This window comes from Rhinolophus hipposideros (genome assembly GCF_964194185.1).
Source record: "Rhinolophus hipposideros genome assembly, chromosome: X".
NCBI classification, from domain to species: domain Eukaryota; kingdom Metazoa; phylum Chordata; class Mammalia; order Chiroptera; family Rhinolophidae; genus Rhinolophus; species Rhinolophus hipposideros.
The window spans coordinates 54,794,590-54,822,499 of NC_138046.1; the positions used below are offsets into that span (position 1 = coordinate 54,794,590).

General features: G+C 39.5%; 1 protein-coding gene across 1 annotated transcript; it reads left to right on the forward strand.

The window, feature by feature from the left end:
* Positions 1 to 11,555: 11,555 nt before the first annotated feature.
* On the forward strand, positions 11,556 to 12,044 carry LOC308494723 (transcription factor BTF3-like; the record flags this gene model as incomplete). Its single annotated transcript, XM_081042641.1, has 1 exon — positions 11,556 to 12,044. One exon carries the CDS (start codon positions 11,556 to 11,558, stop codon positions 12,042 to 12,044), a length of 489 nt encoding a protein of 162 aa, XP_080898767.1.
* Between the last annotated feature and the right edge of the window lie 15,866 nt (positions 12,045 to 27,910).

Sequence of the window (27,910 nt, forward strand, 5' to 3'; positions counted from 1 at the left end):
ATGTAAAAACAACCGATAACCCCCACTCAACACAGGCAAAGATACCAAAGATATAAAGACAAAACAAAAGAAAACAAAGCAAAACAAAAAGCAGCTCCAGTCTTGGCTTAAGCCCACCAAGGAATCTCCAGGTTGTCTCCACTGTACCAAAGAGTTCCCTGCCTATTGTGCAGGCAGAACCGGTCACCTGGTGCCCCAAGTGACTTTGGGACTGCAGATTTAGATGGGTGGGGCTGAGGGGTCTGGATTGTAGTTTTTACAAAGTCAGTGCAGTTTCTGCCCTTGCCTGCACATATGCATACTGAGAGTAGCACCACCAGCCCTGTGTCCAGTTCTCCTGAGTCTTAGGGCACTTCTTCTGTGTGTGTGTGTGTGTGTGTGTGTGTGTTTGTGTGTGTGCATGTGTGGCGAGCGGGAGATTTCTGAGCTGCTGGAAGCTGGGTTTTGCGTCTGCCGCTTACTGCTGATCCCTGGGAGTGCCTCTGCAGTTGTACTTGCCCTGCCCTATGCAGGCCAGAAAGGGTGGGGGCTGTGGATGGAGGGGTCTTCTCTCTTCCAGCCCAGCCATGTCACACTCTTCCCACAGGACAGAAAAGGTGGTGGCTGTGGGTGGAGGAGTCTCTTCTCTCCTAGCCCAGCAAAAATCACACTTTTCCCAGCCTCTTCCCTGGGTCAGAGCTGCCTGCCAGTCTTCCCAGAGCCTAAGCACTACGGCCCCTCTGTAATCTGACACTACTCCTCAGTTGAGGGGCCAGTTTCAGTCTCTGGAAGGGCAGAGGTAGGATTGGAAGAGCGGCGGCGGGTGGTGGGAGGTGCTCAGGTATGGTGTTTGTGTTCTTTGTCCGACCTAGGGCCCACCTAGGTGCCTCCTCAGTGGGAGTGATCAGCTATGGGACGCAGGGAAAGAGCCCACCTCCTGGCTTTTGTGTTCTCTGTTTCGTCCTGGGATCCCCTGGTCTCTGCAGCTGCGGGTGCCTGCTGCGTTTCCACCGCTGCAGATGCGGGCTGCGTTTCCACGGCTGCAGGTGTGGGCCGCGTCCCCATAGCCACAGGTGCTGACAGTGTTTCCACCGCCATAGATGCGGTCCATGTCACCGCAGCCTCAGATGTGGGTCGCATCTCCACTCTGCTCCTTTCTCTCTTCCCCTGCTCGCCCAATTTGCGCACCTTCATGTAATCCTTACACGAGTCTCTTAGCTGTTCTGCATGATGAGCAGAGTCCTTTGATGGATTATATGTCCCGTTTGTGATAAGATCCGGAGGAGAACTCAAAAAGTGTGCCCCGCTGCCGCCATTCCTATGACGTCTGAAACTTTTTTTTTTAAATTAAAGTTTATTGGGGTGACATTGTTACTAAAGTTATACAGATTTCAGGTGTACAATTCTGTATTACATTATCTATAAATCCCATTGTGTGTTCACCACCCAGAGTCAGGTCTCCTTCCATCACCATATATTTGGTCCCCTTTACCCTCATCTACAACCCCTCTACCCCTTACCCTCTGGTAACCACTAAACTACTGTCTGTGTCTATGAGTTTTTGTTTCTCATTTGTTTGTCTTTTTCTTTTGTTTTTGGTTTATATACCACATATCAGTGAAATCATATGGTTCTCTGCTTTTTCAGTCTGACTTATTTCACTTAGCATTATCGTCTCAAGATCCATCCATGTTGTCACAAATGCTCCTATTTCATCTTTTCTTACCTCCAAATAGTATTCCATTGTGTATATATACCACAACTTCTTTATCCATTCATCTACTGAAGGACATTTTGGTTGTTTCCATGTCTTGGCCACTGTAAATAAAGCTATAATGCACATTGGAGCACACGTGTCTTTATACATAAATGTTTTCAGATTTTTTTGGTAGATACCCAGGAGAGCGATTGCTGGGTCATATGGTAATTCTATTCGTAATTTTTTGAGGAACCTCCACACTGCCTTCCATAACGGCTGCACCAGTCTGCATTCCCACCAACAGTGTATGAGGGTTCCTTTTTCTCAATAGCCTCTCCAACTCTTGTTACTATTTGTCTTGTTGATGATAGCCATTCTAACTGGGGTGTGGTGATATCTCATTGTGGTTTTTATTTGCATTTCTCTGATGATTAGTGATGTTGAACATTTTTTCATATATCCATTTGCCATTCGTATGTCTGATGAAACACTTTATGTATGAAAAGAGTCTTTTGTGGAAATAAACTTAGAAGATAGTATTCTAGGACATAGGTTGGCAAACCACAGCCCATGAGCCAAACCTGGCTATTGCTTATTTAATAAGTTGAGAATAAAATTTACATTTTTTGACTTTTAAAAAAGAAGGGAGCCTAAGTTATCTTTAATTGGCAAGGTTTTTTTTTAAAATATTAATTTATATTAATTTCAGGTGTACAGCATAGTGGTGAGACATTTATATAATTTAAGAATTGAACCCCCCGACTAATCTGTTACCCACCTAGCACTATACATAGTTATTACCATATTATTGACTATATTCCCTATGCTTTACATTCCCATGACTGTAATATTTTGTAACTACCAATGTGTACATTTTTTTTTTTTAAGGAGGCCACAGCTCACAGTGGCCCATACGGGGATGGAACTGGCGACCTTGGTGCTACCAGCACCATGCTCTAACCAACTGAGCTCCCAATTTGTACTTCTTAATCCCTTTACCTTTTACACCCTGCCCCCAAACCCCCTCCCATCTATCACCCCAATAATCTGTTACCCATTTGACACCATACATAGTTATTACAATATTGACTATAATCCTTATTCTATACCCTACATCTCCATGACTACTTTATAGCAACCAATTTGTACTTCTTAATCCCTTCCCTTTTTTTACCCACTCTTAACCCCCCTCCTATTTGGCAACCATCAAAGTACGAGTTTCATTTGTTTATTTTGTTCTTTAGATTCCACATATAAGTGAAATCACATTGCATCTGTCTTTCTCTGTCTGACATACTCCACTCAGAAAACTACCTTCCAGGTCCATCCATGCCGCCACAGAGGGCAAGAAACCATTCCTTTCCATGGCCAAGCAATGTTCCATTGTATACATGTACCACCTACTCTTTATCCATTCATCCATCAATAAACACCCAGACTGCCTCCATATTGTTGCAATGAGGCACATATCCCCTCAAAGTATCGTTTTGGTTTTCTTCAGATAAATACCCAGAAGTGGAGTTACTGGGTCCTTCTTTGTTTCTTTTTATGGCCTTTGTTTTAAAGTCTATTATATCTGATATAAATATTGCTACCCCAGCTTTTTTTTCCATTTCTATTTTCACGAAATATTTTTCCCAACCCTTTACTTTCAGTCTGTATGTGTCTTTCGATCTGAAGCGAGTCTCTTGTAGTCAGCCTATGTGAGGGTTTTGTTTTCTTATCTATTCATTCACCCTATCTTTTTATTGGAGCATTTAATCTATTTACATTGAAAGCAATTGATAGATATGTAACTATTGCCATTTTCTTATTCATAATTTTGACTTTTTTTCTTGTCTTAAAGAATTTCCTCTAAGATTCCTTTTAATACTGGTTTGGTGGTGATGAACTTTAGTATTTTAGTGCCTGGGAAGCTATCTGTCCTTCAATTCTAAATGATAGCTTTGCTGGAGTAATCTTGATTGAAGGTCCTTTTTTTAACATTAGTGTCAGGTGTACAGTGCAGTGCTTAGGCATTTATATAATCTATGAAGTGATCCCCCCAATAAGTCCAGTACCCATCTGACACCCTACATGATCTTTACATTATTGATTATATCCCCCATACTGTATTTCACATCCCCATGACTATTTTGTAACTACCAATTTGTACTTTCCTATCCCTTCACATTTCTCACCCATCTCCCAACCCCCCTCCCCATATAGCAACCATTTGTTTGTTCTCTGTATCTGTGAGTTTGTTTCAGTTTTGTTTGCTCATTTATTCTGTTCTCTATAGTCCACATATAAGTGAGATCATATGGTATTTGTCTTTTTCAGTCTCACTTTTTTCACTTAGCATAATGTCCTCTAGGTCCATCCATGTTGTTGCAAATGGTAAGATTTCATTCCATTTTTATGACAGAGTAATAATCCATTTCATAAATGTATCACAATTTCTTTATCCAATTATCTATTGATGGGCATTTCAGTCTTTTCCATATGTTGGCTATTGTGAATAGCACTGCAGTCAACATAGGGGTATATACATTTTTTTTTGAATTAGTGTTTCAGATTTCTTTGGATAAATACTCAAAAGTGGAATGGCTGGGTCCTAAGGTAGTCCTATTTTTAATTTTTTGAGGAACCGCCAAACTGTTTTCCATAGTGGCTACACCAATCTGCATTCCCACCAACAGTGCAAGGGGGTTCTCCTTTCTCCACATCATTGCCAACACTTGTTGTTTGTTGATTTATTGATGATAGCCATTCTGACAGGAGTGAGGCAATACCTCATCATGGTTTTTATTTGCATTTCTCTAATTATTAGTGATGTTGAGCATTTTTTCATATGTGTGTTGGCCATCTGTATGTCCTCTTTGGAGAAATGTTTATTCAGGTCTTCTGCCCATTTTTAATTTGATTGTTTTCTTGGTGTTGAGTTGTATGAGTTTTTGTATAATTTATGGATATTATCCCCTTATCAGACATATCATTGGTAGATATCTTCTCCCATTCAGTAGGATGTCTTTTTGTTTCTGTTGATGGTTTCTTTTGCTGTGAAAAAAAAGTTTTAGTATGATATAGTCCTATTTGTTTATTTTTTCTTTTGTTTCCCTTACCCAAGGTAAAACTATTACTAAGTAAGTATCAGTATCAGTAAAACTAAGTATCTATCAGTAAAACTATTACTAAGGTTAATGTCTGAGAGTTTACTTCCTATATTTTTTTCTATGGTGATGTCCTCTTGTTGGATTGATCCCTTTATTATTATGTAATGTCTTTCTTTGTGTCTTATTATAATCTTCATTTTAAAGTCTATTTTGTCCTATATAAGTATTGCTACTCCAGCTTTCTTCTCATTTCTATTTGTGTGAAATATCTTTTTCCATCCCTTTATTTTCAGTCTCTGTGTGTTCTTCAATCTGAATGAGTATCTTGTAGACAGCATATGTATGGGTCTTGTTTTTTTATCCATTTAACTACCTTATGTCTTTTGATTAGAGCATTCAATCCATTTCCATTTAAAGTGATTATTGATAGGTACATACTTATTGCCATTTTATTGTTCATATTTTTGAACTTTGTTTTTTCCCCTCCTTTGTTCTGCTTAAAGAAGTCCTTTTAATATTTCTTTTAATAATGGCTTGGTGGTAATGAATTCCTTTAGCTTTTTCTTGCTTGGGAAGTGCTTTATGTCTCCTTCAATTTTAAATGATAGCCTTGCTGGGTAGAGTAGTCTTGGTTGTAGGCTCTAGTTTTTCATCGCTTTGAATATTTCCTGCCAATCCCTTCTGGCCTGCAAAGTTTCTGTGGAGAAATCAGTTGACCATCTTATGGGAACTTCCTTATAAGTAACTAGTTGCCTTTCTCTTGCTGCTTTTAGGTTTCTCTCTTTAACATTTGCCATTCTAATTAAAATGTGTCTTGGTGTGAGCTTGTTTGGGGTCATGTGGTTTGGGACTCTGTACTTTCTGAGCTTGTGTGACTATTTCCTTCACCAGCTTAGAGAAGTTTTCAGTCATTATTTTTCAAATAGGTTCTCAATCCCTTGCTGTTTCTCTTCTCCTTCTGGTACTCCTATGATGTGAACGTTGTTATGCTTGATGTTGTCCCAGTAGTCTCTTAAACTGTTTTTATTCTTTTTCCTTTTTGTTGTTCCGATTGGGTGTTTTCTGCTACCTTGTCTTCTAAATTGCTGATTCAGTCCTCTGCTTCATCTAATCTACTGTTGATTCCCTATAATGTATTCTTCATTTCAGTTATTGTATTCTTTATTTCTGACTGGTTCTTTTTTATGTTTTCTATGTCCTTCTTTATGCTTGCTATCTATTTGTTGAAATTCTCACTAAGTTCCTTAAGCATTCTTTAATCAGCATTTTAAACTCTGTCGTTGGTAAGTTGATTTCCTCCATTTCATTTATTAGGTTGGTACAAATTTTGTTGGTACAAAAGGTTAAAAATAATTACAAACACTGCGATTACTTTTGCACCAACCTAAATAGTTCTATTTTTGAAGGTTTCTTCTGTTCTTTTATTTGGGACGTGTTTCTTTGTTTTCTCATTCTGGCTGCCACTTTGTGTTTGCTTCTATGTATTAGGTAGATCGCCTTTATCTCTCAGAGTTTCCTCAGTAGCCTTATGTTGCATGTGTCTTGTGTGGTCCAATGGTGCAGTCTCCCTGATCTCTTGTGAATGTGCTCCAGGAGTGTCCCTTGAGTGTATTATGTGTATTCTTCTGTTATAGTTGAGCCTTGATTGCTTTTGGCATGTCAGTGGCAGGCATTGACTCCAGAGCTGACTGACTGTGCAGATTGGGCATGTCCACAGTGTGTGAGGTGCTGTGTGTGGGCTGAACCTTCAGAGGAGGTTTCACCTCTGTGGGTTCTTGTGGCTGTTGAGAATCCCTTTTGGGTGTGCCACATGTGGTGCTAACCAGGTAGTACTCTGGTATGGTCTGAAGCTGAACTCTGGGTGCGTTGTTTCTTGTGTCTCTTGGGCAGGACTCCCATGCAGGGCAATTTCAGCCTTGCCTGTTCCTGGTCTGCAGGTACCTGGTAGGAGCCACAAAGCTATATGTGGTTGGCTGCTGCCTGTGCTGGACCTGGGAGCATGTGTGGGTGGCTTTGCTGTGAACTGACGTTGGCTGCAACCAATAGTGAGCCTGAGGCAGCTTAGCAAAAGGCCCAGGGCTCCCTAGGCGTATTGACACCTGTGAGCTACCCATAAGGCCCAGTTCTTGAAAAAGCCTCCTTAGATGCATGGGTCAGGCTGGTTGACCCAGTGTTGAGAGTGCCCTCGGCAATGCAACAGTTGCTGGGAAGGGTGGAGTTCTAAGGATTTACAAGATGTGCCCAATGGTTTTTACAAAGTTATTGTAGATTCAGTTCTTACTCCATTGCTTGGCCTGTGACCACTTTGATAAACACCCTGAAAACATTGCAGCCAGCCACTGCTTGCCTTAGACTCACAATTCCCAAGAGCTGCCCAGGAGTGGCTGCAACATGGGTTTTGGGTCACTGTCCATCACCAAAATCTCCCTGGGCCATCACAGGCCCTCTGCTGCTGCAAAAGGCTTCCATGCCTTGTGGGACAGGGCCTGTCATTCAGGTGCCCAGAGTGCCTCTGGCAATGCATTCTAGGTGGATGGGGCAGGTTCCAGGTAGCTACAGGATGTGGTTGGTGGTTTCTACATAATCAATGTACTCTCGGCTCTTGCACCAGTGCTGGGCCCATGACCACCCCACAAAAATGCTCTGAGAATACCATGGTCAGTGACAGCCCATCTCAGGCCCCCAGGTTCCTGAGAGCTGGCCAAGAGATGCTGCAGTACAGATCTTGGTTTACCGACCACAAGCAAACATTTCTTGGGCCAACATGGGCAGTCCACCCATTGCAAAAAGGCTTCCACAGACTGTGGGAGCAGGGCCAGCAGCTCAGCAGTCAAGAATGTCCCAGGTGATGTCACATCAGCTGTGCTGGGGTGTGTGTGTGGGGGACCCAGGGTGTCACTAAGGTAGCACACATGTGTGGATTTCACCAGACCAATGGGGTCCAAGATTTGGCCCTTAGGGGGAGGGCTTAACACTGAACAAATGGTGCCCTCCTGTAGGCCACACATGTGTCAGACTCCACACAAGAACAACAATGGCTTCTGTCACTCTAGCTCTCACTCCAAAGCCACACAAATCAGTCCTTCCCCACATATCCTTGGGCCTCTTGAGCTGCTGCCCCTCCACCAGAGACAAGGTGAGTGCACAAAAGTGAGCAAGTCCATGTGCCAGCTCTACAAGAGAGTGCCTGGACCACCCTCTGCCCTACTGGTAAGGGCAGACAGTCCTCACTCATCTTCACTGCCAGAGGCCATGGGAACTCTCCTTTCCAGCACAGCACTCCTGGGCTGGGGAGCCTGGCTTGGGGCTGGGACACCCTCCCTCTTCAGGGGGGACCTCTGCCACTGAAGAGACCCTCCCAGCATTCAACCACCATCCATGGTCCTGAAGTCAGCCTTTCTCATGTCTCCCACACTCCTACCAGTCTTGATGTGGCCTCTTCTTTATATCCCTAGTTATAGGGGTTCTGTTCAGCTAGTTTTCAGATAATTCTTGAGGTTGATTGTTCTATTTATTTGTAATTTTGGTGTAATCCTTGGATGCAGCAGGCATAGAGTTTACCTAATCTGCCATCTTGGATCATAAGCGGTTCTTGTTTTTTATCATTTTGAATATTTCCTGCCAATCCCTTTTGGCCTGCAAAGTTTTTGTTGAGAAAATAGCTGACAGTTTTATGGGAGCTCCCTTGTAGTTAACTAACTGCTTTCTCTTGCTGCTTTTAAAATTCTTTCCTTGTCTTTAATCTTAGGCATTTTAATTATGATGTGTCTCCGTGTGGGTTTCTTTGGGTTCATCTTGTTTTGGATTCTGTAGTTCTCAGTCTTGTATGTCTATTTCCTTTGCCAGATTAGGGAAGTTTTCAGTCATCATTTCTTTAAATAGGTTTTCAATTCCTTGCTCTCTTTCTCCTCTGGTACCCCTATAATGTGAATGTTGGTACACTTGATATTGTCCCAGAGGCCCTTTAAACTTTATTTATTTATTTATTTTGCTGCTCTGATTGGGTGTTTTCTGCTACTTTATCTTCTAAGTTGCTGATTTGATCCTCTACTTCATCTCATGTACTGTTGATTCCCTCTATAACCACTGTTTTGAACTCTGCATCTGGTGGATTGTTTTTCTCCATTTTTTTTCCCTGGAGCTTTGTTCTGTTCCTTGATTTGGGACATATTTCTTTGTCTCTCCAGTTTGGCTGCCTCTCTGTGTTTGTTTCTATGTATTTGGTAGGACTGCTGTGTCTCTCAGTTTTAGTAGAGTGGCCTTATGTAGTAGGTGTCCCGTGGGGCCCAGTGACACCTACTACACCTGAGCTGTCAGGTGTCCCTAGTCACCTGAGCTGGGTGCTCTAGGTATGTCCCTTGTGTGTTTGTTGTGTGTCCTCCTGTTGTAGTTAAGCCTTGATTGTTGTTGGTATATCAGTGGTAGGAATTGACCCTTGAACTGATTGGTTGTGAGGACTGGCAGTGATTACAGTAGAAGAGCTGTTGTCCAGGGGCTGACCCTACAGAGCAGGATTCACTTTGGCAGGGCTCTGGTGCCCTCCCAGTCTGCACTTTGGTTGTGTTGTCCATGGAGTCAGGTATGTGGTGCTCCTGATGGATCTGAAGCTGGCCACCAGATGAGGCATGTCTGTAGCCCCTTTGGAGGGGCCCCACCACATGCCAAGTTTGGCCATAGTCTGTGCTCTTCCCTGGGGCCACCTGGCATGTAATACAAAGCAGTTTGCAGATGTCAGCCACACATGCTGGACTTGGAGGTGCCTTGAGAGGTCATGGTGTGTACTGAGGCCGATTGCCACTATTGGCAGCCAAGCTTGGGGCTGCTCAGCAAGAGGCATGGGGCATGTTCAAGCCAGATGCTCCTTTCTGCATTTTGTGAACCTTTGAGAGATTTTAGGAAAGTTCATAGAATGAGCAAAAACAGGCTGTTTGTATGAAAAAGCCACTGGAAGTGGCTGGGGTGGGTCCACAAGTTGGGTGGCGCAGGGTCTCAGGGAATCACCAGGGCAGGAGAACAGTGTTAGCCAGGTTCAGGGAAACTCAGATCTGGTAGTCAACTCAGTCTGCACACTGGGTGAGCGAGGGTTCATCAAAGCAACAATGGATTCTGCCAGTACTATTGTCTAGGGTAAAACTGCCCATCCAGCCCTCGCTCTGTAGCCAGACAATTCAGTTTAACCCCAATGGTTCCTGGCAACTTTTGAGCACTGCTGCAGTGCTAGAGGTCAGAATGAGTGAGTCCCTCAGCAAGTAAGTTAGTGCATGGGCCCTTTAAGAGGAATGCCTGGGACTTCAGCAGCCCTCCACCTCACTCAGCCACAATATCCTCTGGTTTTCACAGACAGAAGTTGTGGGGACTTCTCTTTCCAGCACTGAAACCATGGGCTGGGGAGCCTGGTATGGGGCTGAGACCCCTCACTCCTCAGGAGAGACCTCCACAGTCAAGATATCCCTCCCAATTTTTAATGGTTACATGTGGGTGTGGGACCAGCATGTCCCACATCTATGCCCATCTTACCAGTCTTGAGGTGGCTTTTTCTGTATGTCCTTAGAGGTTGGACTTCTGTTCAGCTCGACTTCAAGCGATTCTCAATGCTGGTTGTTCAAAAATTTACATTTTTTAATGGTTGAAAAAATTAATACTATTTTGTGACATATAAAACTATGAAATTCAAAATTGGGTATCCATAAATAAGGTTTTATTAGAATACAGCCATACTTACTAATTTATATATTGTCTATGGCTGGATTAGCAACCGTGGTAGAGTTGAATAATTGGCAATGAAACAATATGGCCTGCATACAAAGCCTACATATTTATTGTCAGCCCTAAAAGAAAAAGTTTGCCAACTCCTGCTCTAGAATATAACATCACAATAGCACTTATGAAAGGGAAAAGTGTATAGGTAGGTGAAATTGTCATGTAATACAGCAAACCTCAGACATCATAAATCAGATGCCTAAGCAATTCCAAATCCCTCCCACGTCCAGGTGCTTGAGAAACAAAGCTCATTCATGCAAGACAGAAGTTTATAAAAAGAAAGGCTAGAGATGAAAGGGCAGGAAAACTGGTGAACAGAGAAGCTTAGCCCTACAAGCCTTCTTAGCCTTGGTTGCAATTGTTAGCACCAGCTTCTGTGGCAAACAGAGGTAGTCTCTCTCCATTGGCCTAAGGATATTTATCAGTTCATTCCTGAAAAGAAACTGAAAACTCACATGTGAACCTATGGCATATCATGATGGAAAGTTAGACATGCATGTGCCCAGAAAAATATACATTTCCTCCGTATGTAGGCTGATCCAATTTGCCCTGTAAACCTCGGAGAATGATGGGTTTGAGATTCTAGTCTCCTGAGAGAGAGAGCCCTCCGCAAACCAGCTTCCCTTGGCCTTTAATAGAATGTTTGGATCTGAAGGGACAACTGAGGGAATAGTATGTGAGTGGTCAGGCTCCATGTAAAATGCTCAGGCAACAACAACCATCAGCAAGTGAGCAAAACTCAGTAAGGTAACATGGGAACAGATTCCCTAGAAGGGAAGAGACATATCTAATGTTCTGGCTGCATTTGTGTATTTATATCATTTCAATGTATTATGAGGTGAGCCTCCTTTTCTCCCTCAGAGTGGACATTCTCCACAAAAGGGACAGACAGACTTCCGACCTCCCTCTAGCTGCCATCTTGCATCCCCGCGTGTGTGTGCATTTATTCTCAGCTGGTCTGCCCAAGACCCCCTGAGCGCCAACCCTAGTCCCCCGCGTGGCCCCGTGTCCTCTCCAACAAGATGAAAGAAACTATCATGAATCAGGAGAAACTCGCCAAACTGCAGGCACAAGTGCGCATTGGTGGGAAAGGAACTGCTCGCAGAAAGAAAAAGGTGGTTCACAGAACAGCTACAGCAGATGATAAAAAACTTCAGTTCTCCTTAAAGAAGTTAGGGGTAAACAATATCTCTAGTATTGAAGAGGTGAATATGTTCACAAACCAAGGAACAGTGATCCACTTTAACAACCCTAAAGTTCAAACCTCTTTGGCAGCGAATACTCTCACCATCACAGGCCACGCTGAGACCAAGCAGCTGACAGAAATGCTACCCAGCATCTTAAACCAGCTCGGTGCAGACAGTCTGACTAGTTTAAGGAGACTGGCTGAAGCTCTGCCCAAACAATCTGTGGATGGAAAAGCACCACTAGCAAATGGAGACGGTGATGATGATGAAGTTCCAGATCTTGTGGAGAATTTTGATGAGGCTTCCAGGAATGAAGCAAACTGAATTGAGTCAACTTCTTCTGAAGATAAAACTTGAAGAAGTTACTGGGAGCTGCTGTTTTATATCATGACTGCTTTTTAAATTTTGTTCATGGATCTGATAAAATCTCAATCTGTAATATTTTTAAGCCCAAGCCCCTTGGACACTGCAGCTCTTTTCAGTTTTTGCTTATACACAAATCATTCTTTGCAGCTAATTAAGGTGAAGAAGCTTGGGAATAAAGTTTGAAGCAAAGGTTAATAAAGTTATTTGCCTAGTATACAGTTTTATTTTTTATTTCATTGACACTTAGTTGTACACAGAAAGCAAAGTTGTTTGTAGAAAGCTAACCATGGTATGTAATATGGCTAATAATTTTTGGAATTTGATTAAAGGTTTAACATGATAGTATAAAGTGAGACAAAAAAAAAGGACAGACAAATTATTCCCATAAGTGCCTAAAAATCTAGCAAAGATAAGGCAGTGAGCCTGGGTCCTCAAAGAAAAGAATGTTTAAAAAAGAGGTTTGAGATGTAGATATGGATTGGGTCATTGGCTTTTTAGCACATTGTGTATATCTAGTAGATACTGGGTGAATGAAAAACTGAACAAATAAACATGGATTTAGTGGTATTCAGCAAATGATAATATACATATTTGAATCCTTATGTATTTCTAACAAAATTGAGATAATAATGCAGATAAAAATCTCATAACTTTTGAATAAAATAATTACTGAGCAAGTACAGCATAGGGAATATAGTCAATAATATTGTAATAATGATTATATAGTGCCAGGTGGGTACTAGACTAATTGGGGGGATCACTGCATAAATTATATAAATGTCTAACCACTATGCTGTACACCTGAAACTAATATAAAATAATATTGAATGTCAAAAAATAATAAAAAAATAATTACTTGGTCTTTTTTTTCCTGGAAACAAAATTCAAGATCATTGAAGGAAATTCAGAAAATGAACTTAAGGGCCACCTTGTGACCAAAGGAGGTACAGTTTGAACTTTCTAGCCAGAGGCAGAGCTAGTTTTACACACAGACACTGGACTCTTTTAGGAAGGCCAGAGAGCACAGTAAATACATTTTGGTTAGATGTGAAATAAAGCCTTCAGGATTAAGCGTCATTTAAAACATCAAGCAACATTTATGCTTCAAATGAAAATGGAGTAACAAGGACTGGATTTACTTCCCTAACTAAAACAACTAAAATCTGGATAAAATATATAAAACAATAGTTTTCAGTTATTGAACATTAGATACTGGAGGACAAAGTTCCCTGAGGGAGGGGGAACAAATAATATGAGCCTTGTGATTGCCCCCACATTACTGTGTATTGTAAGATTTATAATATATGTGCAAGTAAAATGAATGTCAATAATAGCACAAAGGCCAGGAGAGGGGGGATGGAAGCATGCAGTTTTAAAGTTCTTAGTCTATACATTAATATCACTTGAAGGCAGATTATGAAATGTTGAAAATGTATATTATAAACCTCAAAGCAACCATGAAGAAAAGTTGTAGCTAATAAGTCATCATAAGAGACAAAATGGAATCTTCAATATACTCAATCAAAAAATGTTAGAGGAAAAAGAGAACAAAGAACAGATGGGAAAAATGGGGAAAAAATAGCAAGATGGTTGATTTAAACCATATTAATATTCATAATCACATTACTGTAAATGGTCTAAACACCTCAGTTATAAAGCAGAGATTGTCAAATTATATAGAAAAGGAAAACACAAATATATGCTTCTTATAAGAATCTTATTTTAAACGTAAAGATACAAATAATTACAAGAATGGAAAAAGATAGACAGTCTTAACACCAATCAAAGCAAAGTTTGAAAAGCTATATTGATATCAGATACAATACATTTCAGAGCAAAGAATAATACGAGTTATGTTATTGTCATAGAAGGTCATCATATAATTTTAAATGGTTGAGTTTATCAAGAGGAAATAACAGTCCTAAACATTCACATATTAACAGAGCTTTTGAAATAGATTGAGCAAAACCTGATAGAAATGCAAGGAGAAACAGACAAGTCTACATTAAGTCAAAGATTTCAACACTTTTTCTAAAAAAAAAAAAATGATAGAACAATTAGACGGAAAATCAGCAAGTACATGTGATCCTTAAACAATGCTATGAACTAACTTACCCAGTTGACAATTGCAGAACTTGCCACCAATAACAGAATGTACATTTGTTTCATATGCACATGGAACATTTACCAAGATAGTCCATATTCAAGGTCACAAAATAAGTCTCAATAATGTTAACAAGATTTAAATCATAAAATGTATGTTCTCTGACCACAATGGAATTAAATAAGAAAATAATAACAAAAATATCTCTAGAAATATCACCAAATATTTAACTTAACATCAAATAACACATGTATAAATAATCCAAAGAAGAAGTCAGAGGGGAAATTATATGGTACTTTGAATTGAGTGAAAACTCAACATATGATAATTTGTGGGATTTGGCAATAGAAGCACTCAGAAAATTTTACAGCATTAAACATTCAAATAGAAGAAAGCCTGATAGCTTAAATAAATGGAAATTTTAATTAAAATACTTCGTCCAAAGAAAATTCCACGTCGAGATGGCTTTTACTAGTAATTCTACCAAATATTTAAGGATTACATAATACGAATTCTATGAAAAATCTTCCACCGAATTGAAGAGGAAGGAGTTCTTCCCAACTCATCTTGCAAGGCTAGAATTACCCAGCAAACTAACCAGACAATTATGTTACAAGGAAAGATAACTACAAACCAATTTCCTTCATGAACATACATGCAAAAAATTTTAACAAAACTGTAGTAAAACCAAATCCAATTATATATGAAAAATATAACACATCATAACCAAGTAAGGTTTACCCAAGGATTCAAGTTAGAGCTAATATTTCAAAACCATTGGAACTCACCACATTAACATAAAAGAGAAGAGCCATATAATCAATTCAATGGATAAGTTTGCTAAAATTAAAACAAAACAAAACATTTTTTTGTCAATAACTACCATACTCTAGAAAAATGCCAAAATAAAAACCGATTCCTTCCCCTGTATGGGAGAGTTTATTTCTGATCCCTCTATAATATTACATTGGTCTGTATGTATGTCTTTATGCCAGTACCACATTGTTTGATTACTGTAGCTTTGTAGTAAGTTTTGAAATCAGGAAGCTTGAGTCCTCCAACTTTGTTCTTCTATTTCAACATTGTTTTGGTTATTTAAGGTCTCTTGATATTCCATATGAACTTTAAGACATATTTTTCTATACCTGTGAAAAACATCATGGGGATTTTGATAAGGATTGCATTCAATCTAAATTGCTTTGGGTAGTATTAACATCTTAACAATATTAAGTCTTCCACTCCTTGAACACAAGATATTTTTCCATTTATTTATGCCTTTTTAAATTTGTTTCTGCAATGTTTTCTAGTTTTCAGTGTATACAAGTGTTTTGTAAACTAGTTTAAATTTATACTGAAATATTTTATTATTTTTGATGCTATTTTAAAGAAATTCTCTTAATTTTTCACCAGATTGTTCACAGTTAGTGTATAGAAACACAACTGATTTTTATGCATTTATTTTGTATCCTGCAACTTTGCTGAATTCATTCATTAGTTCTACCAGTTTTATTGAGGACACTTTAGGGTTTTCAACTTATAAGATTATGTCATCTGTGAACAGAGATATTTACTTCTTCCTTTCCAATATGGATGCTTTTTTTCTTTCTTGCCTAATTGCTTGGGGTAGGCCTTCCAGTACTATGTTGAGTACAAAAGCATCAAAAAAAAAAAACACTTAGGAATAAATTTAGCCAAAGAGATGCAAGATTTATACACTGAATGCCACAAAAGATTGCTGAAATACATTAAAGAGGCCTTAAATAAATGGAAAGACATCCTATATTCATGGAATAGAAGACTTAATATCATTAAGATGGCATGCTTCCCAACTCAATGTAATCCCTATCAAAATCCCAATAGCGTTTTTTTTTTTAGCAGAAATAGAAAAGCCAGTACTAAAATTCATATGGAATTGCAAGGGACCCCAAATAGCTGAAACAGTGTTGCAGAATAAAGTTGTAGTACATCATACTTCCTGATTTCAAAATACACAAAGCTACAGTGACCAAAAGAGTGGTACTAGCATAAGGATACACATATGGACTGATTAGATAGAATTGGGAATCCAGAAATAAACCTATACCAGTATATCTGTGGTGAATTGATTTTCAACAAGGGTGCCAAGACTATTCAATAGGGAAAGACAATCTCTTCAACAAATGTTGCTACAACAATTACATATCATTATGCAAAGAAATGAACCTGGACTCATTGGAATATATGTGTATATATATTCCAATACATATACATAAAATGCTGTCTTGATCCAGTTTTGAGGCCTTGATAAGAGTCTGGTCAGTTACCCTTCTTGAGCAGCTGATTAAGTTCATACTCCTACTACTTCCTTTCTTCGGCTCTATCACTCCAGGACACTATGTATCAGCCAGGGCCAGCCCTTACATTTCAGAGCCTGAAAAGCTATTCAAATGAGCCAGTTTATTGGGATCCTGCAAAACTTAACTAACCCCATTCAATTTACCATACGATCCCACCACACTCAACTGAATACCACAGGAGGCTTTATCTGTGGGTAAAACTACTGGATCCTGCAACAGTAGCAAGTGGAAGCAGCCCTCGGTGTTTCCTGGCTTTTTGTGGAGCTCTCTCATCCCCAGTACTGGTGGCAGCCATCCTCAGCTCACAGCGTGGCCTCTCCCACACAACTCCAGGTCCATCACAGGCAACGACCAACCATGGATTTCTTTGTAGCTCTTACTAGGTAGTCCCAGACCGGTCACAGATAGTGGCTGAACTGGGCCTACACCAGAGCCCCTCCCAAGAAGCCCAAGAACCAACATACTTGGAGGTTGGTTTCAGACAACAGCAGAGCACTGCTCAGTTAGCCCTAGAAGTGGCACACCCAAAAGGCAGTCTCACAGACACCAGAGCCCACTGGGACAAATCTCACTCTGTGTGGTAAGCCCCCCAGCACAGCAGACCATAGGCTGTGGGTGTGGCCAAACTCCACAGCCACTCAGCCTGAGGGTCAATCTTACCCACAGACATGCCAATAGTAATCAAGGCTCAACTATAACAGGAGGGCACATACAACCCATACAAGGGATACTACTGGATCACCCAGCTCAGGTGACAATGGAGACTGTGCTAAGGCCCCATAGGGCACCTATTACATAAGGCCACCTGGCAAAAGATGTAGCAGATCTATCTAATACATAGAAACAAACAGAGAGGCAGACAAAATGAAGAAACAAAGAAATACATCCCAAACGAAAGAACAGGAAAAAACTCCAGATAAAGAACGAAACGAAATGGAGGTAAGCCACTTACCAGGGACAGAGTTCAAAACACTGGTTATAAGGACGCTCAAGGAAGTTAGCGAGAACTTCAACAAAGAGATAGAAAGCATAAAAACAGACAGGAATCATACAAAAGAACCAGTCAGAAGTGAAGAATACAATAACTGAAATGAAGAATGCACTAGAAGAAATCACCAGGGGAGTAGATGAAGCAGATCGAATCGATTTGGAAGACAAGGTAGTAGACAACACCCGATCAGAACAGCAAAAGGAAAAAGAATCCAAAAAAAAAATGAGGATAGTTTAAGAGACCTCTGGGACAACATAAAGTGTAACAAAATTCGCATTATACAGATACCAGAAGGAGAAGGAAGAAAGCAAGGGATTGAGAACTTATTTGAAGAAATAATGACTGAAAACTTTCCTAACTTGGTGAAGGAAATAGACATACAAGTCCAAGAAGTGCAGAGATTCCCAAACAAGATGAACCCAAACAGGCCCACACCAAGACACAATATAGTTAAAATGGCATAGGTTAAAGACAAAAAGAGAATCCTAAAAACAGCAAGAGAAAAGCAACAGGTCACTTATAAGGGAGCTCCCATAAGATTGTCAGCTGATTCCTCAACAGAAACTATGCAGGCCAGAAGGGATTCACCCAAAATATTCAACGTGATGAAAAGTAAGGATCTACAACCAAGACTACTCTACCTAACAAGGCTATCATTTAAAATTGAAGGAGCGATAAAGAGCTTCCCAGACAAGAAAAAATTAAAGAAGTTCATCACCACCAAACCAGTATTACAAGAAATGTTAGAGGTACTTCTTTAAGATGAAAAAAAAAATAAAAACTATGAATAATAAAATGGCAATAGTTACATATCTATCAATAATTACTTTGAATGAAAATGGATTAAATGCGTCAATCAAAAACATAGGGTGGCTGAATGGATAAGAAAATAAACCCCTTACATATGCAACCTACAAGAGACTCACTTCAGATCGAAAGACACACAGAGACTGAAAGTAAAGGGATGAAAAATGATATTTCATGAAAATGGAAATAGAAAACAAGCAAACAACAAACAAAATTGGGGTAGCAATACTTATACCAGACAAAATAGACTTTAAAACAAAGACTACAACAAGAGACAATGAAGGACATGGTAATCTTACTTCTGGGCATATATCTGAAGAAACCCAAAATGATACTTTGAGTGGATGTGTGCATCAATATGTTCATTGCAGCATTATTGACAATAGCCAAAATGTGGAAGCAGCCTAAGTGTCCATCAATGGAAGACTGGATAAAGAGGAGATGCTATATATATACAAGTATAATGAAATATTGCTCAGCCATAGATGGGAATGGGTTGTTGCCATCTGTAGTGGCATGAATGGACTTGGAGGGTATTGTGCTGAGTGGAGTCTGTCAGACAGAGAATGACATAGGCAATGTGATTTCACTTATATGTGGAATCTAAAAAACAAAATAAATGAACAAACAAAACAGAAACACGCTCAAAGATATAAAGAACATTTTGATAGTTGCCTGTTGGGAGGTGGTTGAGGGAATGGGTGAAAAATGGAAAGCAATTAAGAACTATAAATTGGGAGACATCATCAAATGGCGGAGTGAGGTGAACCTCTGTAAAGCTCCCCTGGAATTTACAACTAATCGAACAACAATAATTCCACAAAGGACTCCCTGCACTGCAGACAGGCAAGACAAAGAGGCCCACAACTGAATTCACCTAAAAGTGGGTGAATCATGCAAGCGGGGGTGGAGGGAAGGGACAAGTGCGGTGACGGAGCCGCGCGGGTGAAGGACACAGACCTAGCTCAGTGCTCCGAGCTGCCTGCATCCCGGAACTACCGCAACTGCGGGAGAGGGAAGAACTCGGACTGGTAGGGCTCCGCTTATGGCCCACAGGGGAGGCCCCATAGGGCCCATAGGGCTCAGGGGGCAGCATATAACATGGCTGAACCCAACACTCACAGCAGAGACCTCAGAGAAAAGACTGAGGGAAGAAGGCTGAAAACGGTGGTTTAAGCCCTCACTGCCCAACAGAGAACGGAAGGCTTAGGCACTGAGACTGGCCGCCCCCTCCCTACCCTCCAGAGCTCACCACGCCCCCACCTCCTCAGTGCTAGAAGCGGAAGAATAGCAGTGTCAAATCAAAGAATAGAATATTTGCTGATCTGAGAACTGTGGATCGCAAACACAGATTTGCAGCCCAATTAGTCCCCGAAAAGGGGAGGGAACTGTGGAAGTGGGACTGGCTGTGGTGGTGGTCTCTGCCATTGCTCTGGGCCACCTCTCACAACTCACCCCACCCCTGGCCCCAACTAACTGGGCGGATCCCTGCAGGAGTAAACAGAACTGCTGAAACATAAGGGCTCTGATTCAGGTGCAGAAAGAACTTTGGAACATCAAAAGCTCTCCACATACCAACCCTGACGTTGTACCCTGTCACCTAGGCGAACTATTAACAGAGGAGAAGCCCGTCTCCCAGGGAATCCTCCCATTGTGTGAGAAGCTAGAATAGAGCAGAGAAAACATAGCACAACCGTGTGAGACAGAAAAATAAAGCCCGCAGTCAGAAAAAATAAAACATTCTACCAACAAGTACTGGAAAAAAAAGAAAGACCTCTTCCCATAAACCTGTTGCAGAAGCCACTCCTGTAGTTGTCTAGGAAGAGAAATAGTAAATCAGTAATTGCCATGAATAACCAAGGCAACAAGACAGCTCAGAAAGAGAAAAGTCTCCAGAAAAAAAACTTAAAGATATGGAAATATGTGATTTAAATGACAGAGAATTCAAGATTGCAGTTCTGAAAAAACTCAATGAGATGCAAAAAAACACAGAAAGGCAGTTCAATGAATTCACAAACACAATCAAAGAACAACATGAGCATTTTACGAAAAAGATTGAATTTTTCAAAAAGAACCAAATAGTCTTTCTAGAGATTAAGAACTCAATAGAAGAAATTAAGAATGAAATAACCAGCTTAGGTAGTAGAGTTGACCAGATGGAGGAAAGAATCAGTGACATCGAAGATAGGAACCTGGAAAAGACATGGATGGAAGAAGAAAGAGACTTGATACTTAAAAGAAGTGAAAGAACTCTAGAAGAACTTTCTGATTCCATCAGAAAGAGCAATATAAGAATAATGGGCATACCAGCAGGAGAAGAAAGAGAGAAGGGAACAGAGAATATATTTAAACAAATTATTGATGAGAAATTCCCAAACTTGTGGAAAGAACTGGATCCTCGAATCCAAGAAGCAAACAGAACACCTAATTACCTCAATCCCAACAGGCCTTCTCCAAGGCATATTGTATTGAAGCTGTCTAAAATCAATGGCAAAGAAAGAATCCTCAAGGCATCGAGGGAAAAGAAGACGGTAACCTACAAAGGAAAGCCCATTAGATTATCATCAGATTTTTCAGCAGAAACTCTACAAGCCAAGAGGGAGTGGAACTAAATATTCAAACTATAGAAAAAGAGAAATTATGAGCCAAGAATAATATATCCAGCAAAGATATACTCTAGATATGAAGGAGGAATAAAGACCTTTCCAGACATACAGAAGCTGACGGAATTTTCTAATACAGGACCTGCACTACAAGAAATAATAAAGGAGGCTATTCGACCACCATCAACAGGGAAAGTTTGTGGCAACCAACACATAAAAAGGGAGAAAGTAAAGGCCTGAACCGGAATATGGGAATGGAGAAAGTAAGCTTACTGAAGAAAATGGAATACTCTAAATATCAAACTTTCTTTTACATAAAATTAAGGGTAACCATACAAAAAAAAATCCAGAACTGAAATATATACTGTAACAAAAGAAAAAACAGAGGGAAACATCATAGAATACCACAACACAGAAATAACAGACAATAACAAAAAGGCAAAGAAACAATGGAGACACAGTCTTAACAGAAAACCAAAGATAGAATGAGAGGAAATCCTCACATATCCATAATCACCCTCAATGTAAATGTTCTGAACTCAACAATAAAAAGTCACAGATTAGCAGATGGATCAAAAAACTAAACCCAAGACACATCTTAGCTACAAGGACAAGCATAGACTTAAAGTGAAAGGGTGGAAATTGACACTCCAAGCTAATGGTACCCAGAGAAAACCAGGTGTAGCCATAATGATATCAGATGAAACAGACTTCCGGGTGAAAAGATAACAAGAGACTAAGATGGAAATTTCATAATGCTACAGAAGACTATACAACAAGAAGATATAACAGTCATCAATATTTATGCTCCCAATCAGGGAGCACCAAAATATACCAAGCAACTACTAACAGAATTAAAGGGAGAAATTGACCAAAACACAATTATACTAGGGGACTTAAATACATCATTGACAGCTATGGATAGATCATCCAAACAGAAAATAAATAACGAAATAGCAGCCCTAAATGACACATTAGATGAAATGGACATAATTGACATATACAGATCACTTAATGCTAAAACATCAGACTATACTTTCTTTTCGAGTGTATATGGAACATTCTCAAGGATAGACCATATATTGAGACATAAAATCAGCCTCAAAAAATTTAAGAACATTGAAATCATACCAAGCATATTCTCTGATCACAAGGCTTTGAAATTGGTTAACAACTGCGAAAAGAAAGCAGGAAAAAACAGAAATACATGGAGATTAAACAACATACTTTTAAAGAACGACTGGGTCAAAGAAGAAATTAGAGGAGAGCTCAAAAGTTACATAGAAACAAATGACAATGAAAATACATCCTACCAAAATTTTTGGAATACAGCGAAAGGAGTTTTAAGAGGGAAATTTATATCATTACAGGCCTTCTCAAGAAAAAAGAAAAATCCCAAATAAATAACCTCATGTTACTCCTTGAAGAACTAGAAAAAGAAGAACAAGTGAAACCCAAGGTCAGCAGAAGAAAGGAAATAACAGAAATCAGAGCAGAAGTAAATGAAATAGAGAACAAAAAGACAATAGGAAAAATTAATGTGACGAAGAGCTGGTTCTTTGAAAATATTAACAAAATTGACAAACCCTTGGCTAGACTCACTAAGATAAAAAGAGAGAAGACACTAATTAACAAAATCAGAAATGAAAAAGGCAAAGTTATCACGGACACCGCAGAAATACAAAGGATCATGCAAGTATAGTATGAAGGGCTATATGCCACTAAATTCAGCAACCTAGAAGAAATGGACAAGTTCTTAGAAACATGTAGCCATCTGAGGCTGAACCATGAAGAACTGGAAAATCTAAACAGACCGATCACCAGTAACGAAATTGAATGACTCATCCAAAACCTTCCCAAAAGCGAAAGTCCGGGACCAGCTAGCTTCACTAGTGAATTCTACCAAGTCTCTAAAGAGGATCTAATATCAACTTGCTCAAACTCTCCCAAAAAATTGAAGAAGAGACAGTACTCCCTAACTCATTTTACGAGGCCAACATTACCCTGATACCAAAACCTGGTAAGGACAACACAAAAAAAGAAAACTACAGACCAATATCTCTAAAGAATACAGATGCTAAAATCCTAAACAAAATTCTACCAAATCAAATACAACAATGCATTATAAAGATTACTCACCATGACCAAGTGGGGTTCATCCCCGGGGCACAAGGCTGGTTCAACATCTGCAAATCCATCAATGTGATACATCACATAAATAAAATAAAGGACAAAAATCACATGATTCTATCAATTGATGCAGAAAAAGTATTTCACAAGATACAACATCCATTTATGATTAAAACACTTAATAAAATAGGTGTAGAAGGTTGACCCTAACATAATAAAGACCATATATGACAAACCCTCAGCTAATCTCATAATTAATGGTGGAAAACTGAAGCCCTTTCCTCTACGTTCAGGATCACGACAGGGCTGTCCCCGATCACCTCTGCTTTTCAACATAGCGTTGGAAGTCATTGCCAGAGCAATCGGGCAAGAGAAAGAAATAAAAGGCAACCAAATTGGGAATGAAGAAGTTAAATTATCACTCTTCGCACATGACATGATGCTATATATAGAAAACCCTAAAGGCTCCACCAAAAAGCTGTTAGAAACAATCAATGAATACAGTAAAGTTGCTGGCTGCAAAATCAACGTACAAAAGTCCATTGCATTCCTATATACTAACAATGAAATCTCAGAAAGAGAAATGCAAAAAACAATTTGTTTTACAATTGCAGCAAAAAGAATAAAATGCCTAGGAATAAACTTAACCAAGGATGTGAAGGATTTATATGCTGAAAAGTGTAAGACATTTTTGAAAGAAATTGAAGAAGAAAAAAAGTAATGGAAAGACATTCTGTGCTCATGGATTTGAAGAATCAACATAGTTAAAATGGCCATATTACCCAAAGCAATATACAGATTTAATGCAATCTGCATCAAAATCCCAATGGCATTTTTTAAAGAGATAGAACAAAAAATCATCAGATTTGTTTGTAACCACAAAAGACCCCGAATACTCAAAACAATCTTAAGAAACGAGAACAATACTGTAGGTATCGCACTCCCTGAACTTATTTTATACTACAGGGCTACAATAAACAAAACAGCATGGTATTAGCAGAAAAACAGACACATGGACCAATCGAATAGAATTGAGAACACAAAAATAAAACCACATAAATATGGACAGATAATTTTTGAGAAAGAAGCTAAAAACATACAATAGAGGAAAGACAGCCTCTTCAATAAATGGTGCTGGGAGAATTGGACAGCCATGTGCAAAAGAATGAAACTGGATTGCTATCTGTCACCACGTACCAAAATTAATTAAAAATGGATCAAAGACTTAAGCTTAAGACCTGACACAATAAACTGCATAGAAGAAAACATAGGTACTAAACTTATGGACCTTGGGTTCAAAGAGCAATTTATGAATTTGACTCCAAAGGCAATGGAAGTAAAAACTAAAATAAACAAGTGGGACTATATGAAACTTAAAAGCTTCTGCACAGCAAAAGAAACCATCGACAAAATATAGAGGCAACCAACTGAATGGGAGAAGATTTTTTGCAAACAGTGCTTCCGATAAGGGGCTAATATCCAAAATATACAAGGAAGTCATGAAACTGAACAACAAAAAACCAAACAACCCCATTGAAAAATGGGCAGTGGACCTGAAGAGACATTTCTCCAAAGAGGATATACAAATAGCCAATAGACATATGAAAAAATGCTGAACATCACTAATCATCAGAGAAATGCAAATAAAAACCACAATGAGATATCACCTCACCCCAGTCAGAATGGCTATCATCAACAAGACAAATAGTAACAAGTGTTGGAAAAGCTTTGGAGAAAAAGGAACTCTCATACACTGTTGGTAGGAATGCAGACAGGTGTAGCCATTATGGAAGGCAGTGCGGAAGTTCCTCAAAATATTACGAATAGAATTACCATATGACCCAGCAATCCCTCTCCTGGGTATCTACCCAAAAAATCTGACAACATTTGTCCATAAAGACACGTTGTGTCACCAAAGCCCCAAAAAGCAGTTTCCAGGCTCTTGGCCTCACATAGAAAGGTGCTGGCTCCGGTAGTAAATGACCATCAAGTGTAATCAGATGGCCGTCAGCTGTGGCGAGTTGGCCGTCAGCTGTAACCCGTAAGCCATTGGCCACTAATATAACTGCTGTGCCTACGCTAGCAGAAAAAAAACTGGGGGCTAGCAAGAGCGGATTGCAGACAGGCAGATGCCGCCGGTGAGAAGGCCTAATTAAAGAATATAGTGATATGATTCCCCTACCTATGGCTCCGTGGGTGTTCCTTTTTGGCCTCACCATGTCCTGAGTTCTTATGTGGGGAGCGGGAGCTGAGACCCCGCATAATACCCTGCGTGACACACGTGTACTCCAGTATTCATTGCATCTTTGTTTGTGGCGTCCAAGACATGGAAACAACCATGTCCTTCAATAGATGAATGGATAAAAAAGTTGTATATATGCACAATGGAATACTATTCGGCGGTAAGAAAAGATGATATAGGAAGATTTGTGACAACATGGATGGATCTTGAGAGTATAATGCTAAGCGAAATAAGTCAGACAGAAAAAGCAGAAACCCATATGATTTCACTGATATGTGATATATAAACCAAAAACAACAAAAGAACAAGGCAAACAAATGAGAAGCAAAAACTCATAGACACAAACAATAGTTTAGTGTTTACCAGAGTGTAAGGAGGGTGGGGGGTGGGAGATGAGGGTACGGGGGATCATAATATGGTGATGGAAGGAGAACTGACTCTGGGTGGTGAACACACAATTGGATTTATAGATGATGTAATGCAGAATTCTACACCTGAAATCTATGTAATTTTACTAACAATTGTCACCCCAATAAATTAAAAAAAGAAGTACAAATTGTTTATTACAAAGTAGTCATGGGGATGTAGGGTATAGCAGAAGGAGTATAATCAATAATATCGGAGTAAGTGTGGTATCAGATGGTTACTAGAAATATTGGGGTGACAAATGGGAGTGGTTTGGGGAACAGGTTGAAATATTGGATGTATTAAGAAGTGCAAATTGGTAGCTAAAAATAGTCTTTGGCATGTAAAGTAAAGCATAGAGAATATAGTCATAATGTGGTCATGATTATGTATACTGCCAGGTGGGTATTAGACTAGTCAGGGGGATCACTTCTTATGTTATACAAATGTCTAACTACTATGCTTTATACCTGAAATTAATACAAAATAATATCAAATGTTAAGTGTAATTAAAAAATTAAAAGGGGGAAAGTTGAAGGGGAAGAAGAGTTTCAAATTTCGAGGTATAAAATAAGCAAGTCATAAGGATGTGACATACAGCATGGGAAGTATAGTCAATAATATTGTGATAGCATAGTACAGTGTCAGATGGTTGCTGGCCTTATGGTGATCACTTCTTTAGGTATGTAAATGTTGAACAACTACGGTGTACACTTGAAACTGGTATAATATTGTATGCTAGCTATATTTTTTAATAAAAATCTTTTTAAAAAAACGAGGGACTACCAAGTAGCCCAAAACTGGAAACAACAAGAAAAAATTTATCATATGTAAGCTACATTCATGAATTAAAATCACCTAAATACAGAGGAAGAAACATTATAAATAAAAAAATCATATGCACATGGAATATCCACTTAGAATATCCATTTGGAAAGGATAACCGAGTTCCACTTCCCAGATGACATCACCCTCACCCTGAAGCTTGCCACTGGAGATGATGTTACTTCAGATGACATCGTCTGAGTCCAACACTTCATCATTAGAGATGACTTTGCTCCTTACACTGAGACCATTGTCTCAGTAATTCCCATGTGCCACTTTTCCTCAGACACTGACAAATTGGACACAATACATTTATTGTATTTCTTCCTTTGATATTAGGGATTCTATTATGTTTCCTGAGTTTGTTTCTTTGGTCCATGATCCTGGTATACACCTCTACACTTTTTTTGCCTAAAGGAGACTCTTATAAAGGTTATTACTACTAATGCCATTCTAAAAATTAATGGAGATTATTGCTTCCCTCAGGAGGCAAGTACCTCTTAGGCCACCCATTAACCACCTGAAGAGATTCCCCAACTTCCCAGCACCTTCACCTATTCTCTACCTCCAACTTTCCATCACTATCTCCTGTACATCTCTGACCATGAACACCACAACTTCACCTTTTTAGCTACAAATACCACTAACCTTTTCCATGTGCTTTATTAAACTATCAGTTTATATTCTCCAACAACATAACTATTAGAATTGTCACCAAAATAGCTTTAAATAAAAATATATAATTCATACTTATAACACACTTTGCAACTCTACAAAAGATACTGTTAGAGAACCTGAAAATTCCAGATCTGTTTTCTTGGCTAATGCCATATAAATGAGGAACTCGGTTATGGCTGGCCTACAAGGAATCCTTATTCTTCTACTTGTTTTCCTCCTTTGTACTCATAATAAAATGTTTTCTATGCTGTTTAGGGCAACTTACACCCTACTCTCTGTAACTCTCCTCTACTATTCAGGCCACTAAAATATCCCAAATAATCAAGCTTAAAACAGAAATCAAGATATTGAGGGATCAATTGTAATATATATTTTTTTGTAAAAATGCTGTCTTGACTTAAATTTGAGGCCCTGGTTAGAGGCCAGTTTCCCTTCTTAAACAGCTGATGAAATCCACAATCCAACTACTTCCCTGATTGGGCATTCACACTCTGGGATGCTATGCACCAAGCCTAACTACACAGGGGCCAGGGACAAGACAACTAGGGACAACCTCTATACCCTGGAGTCTGAGAAAATTATTCAAATGACCAATCCACAGGGATCTTGCTAAATCTAGCTGACCCTACCCTACTTGTAATATGTAAGCTGCCCCTTAGAGATCCAACTTGCTGTTATTCAGAGAAGGCTGTGGATCTGTCTG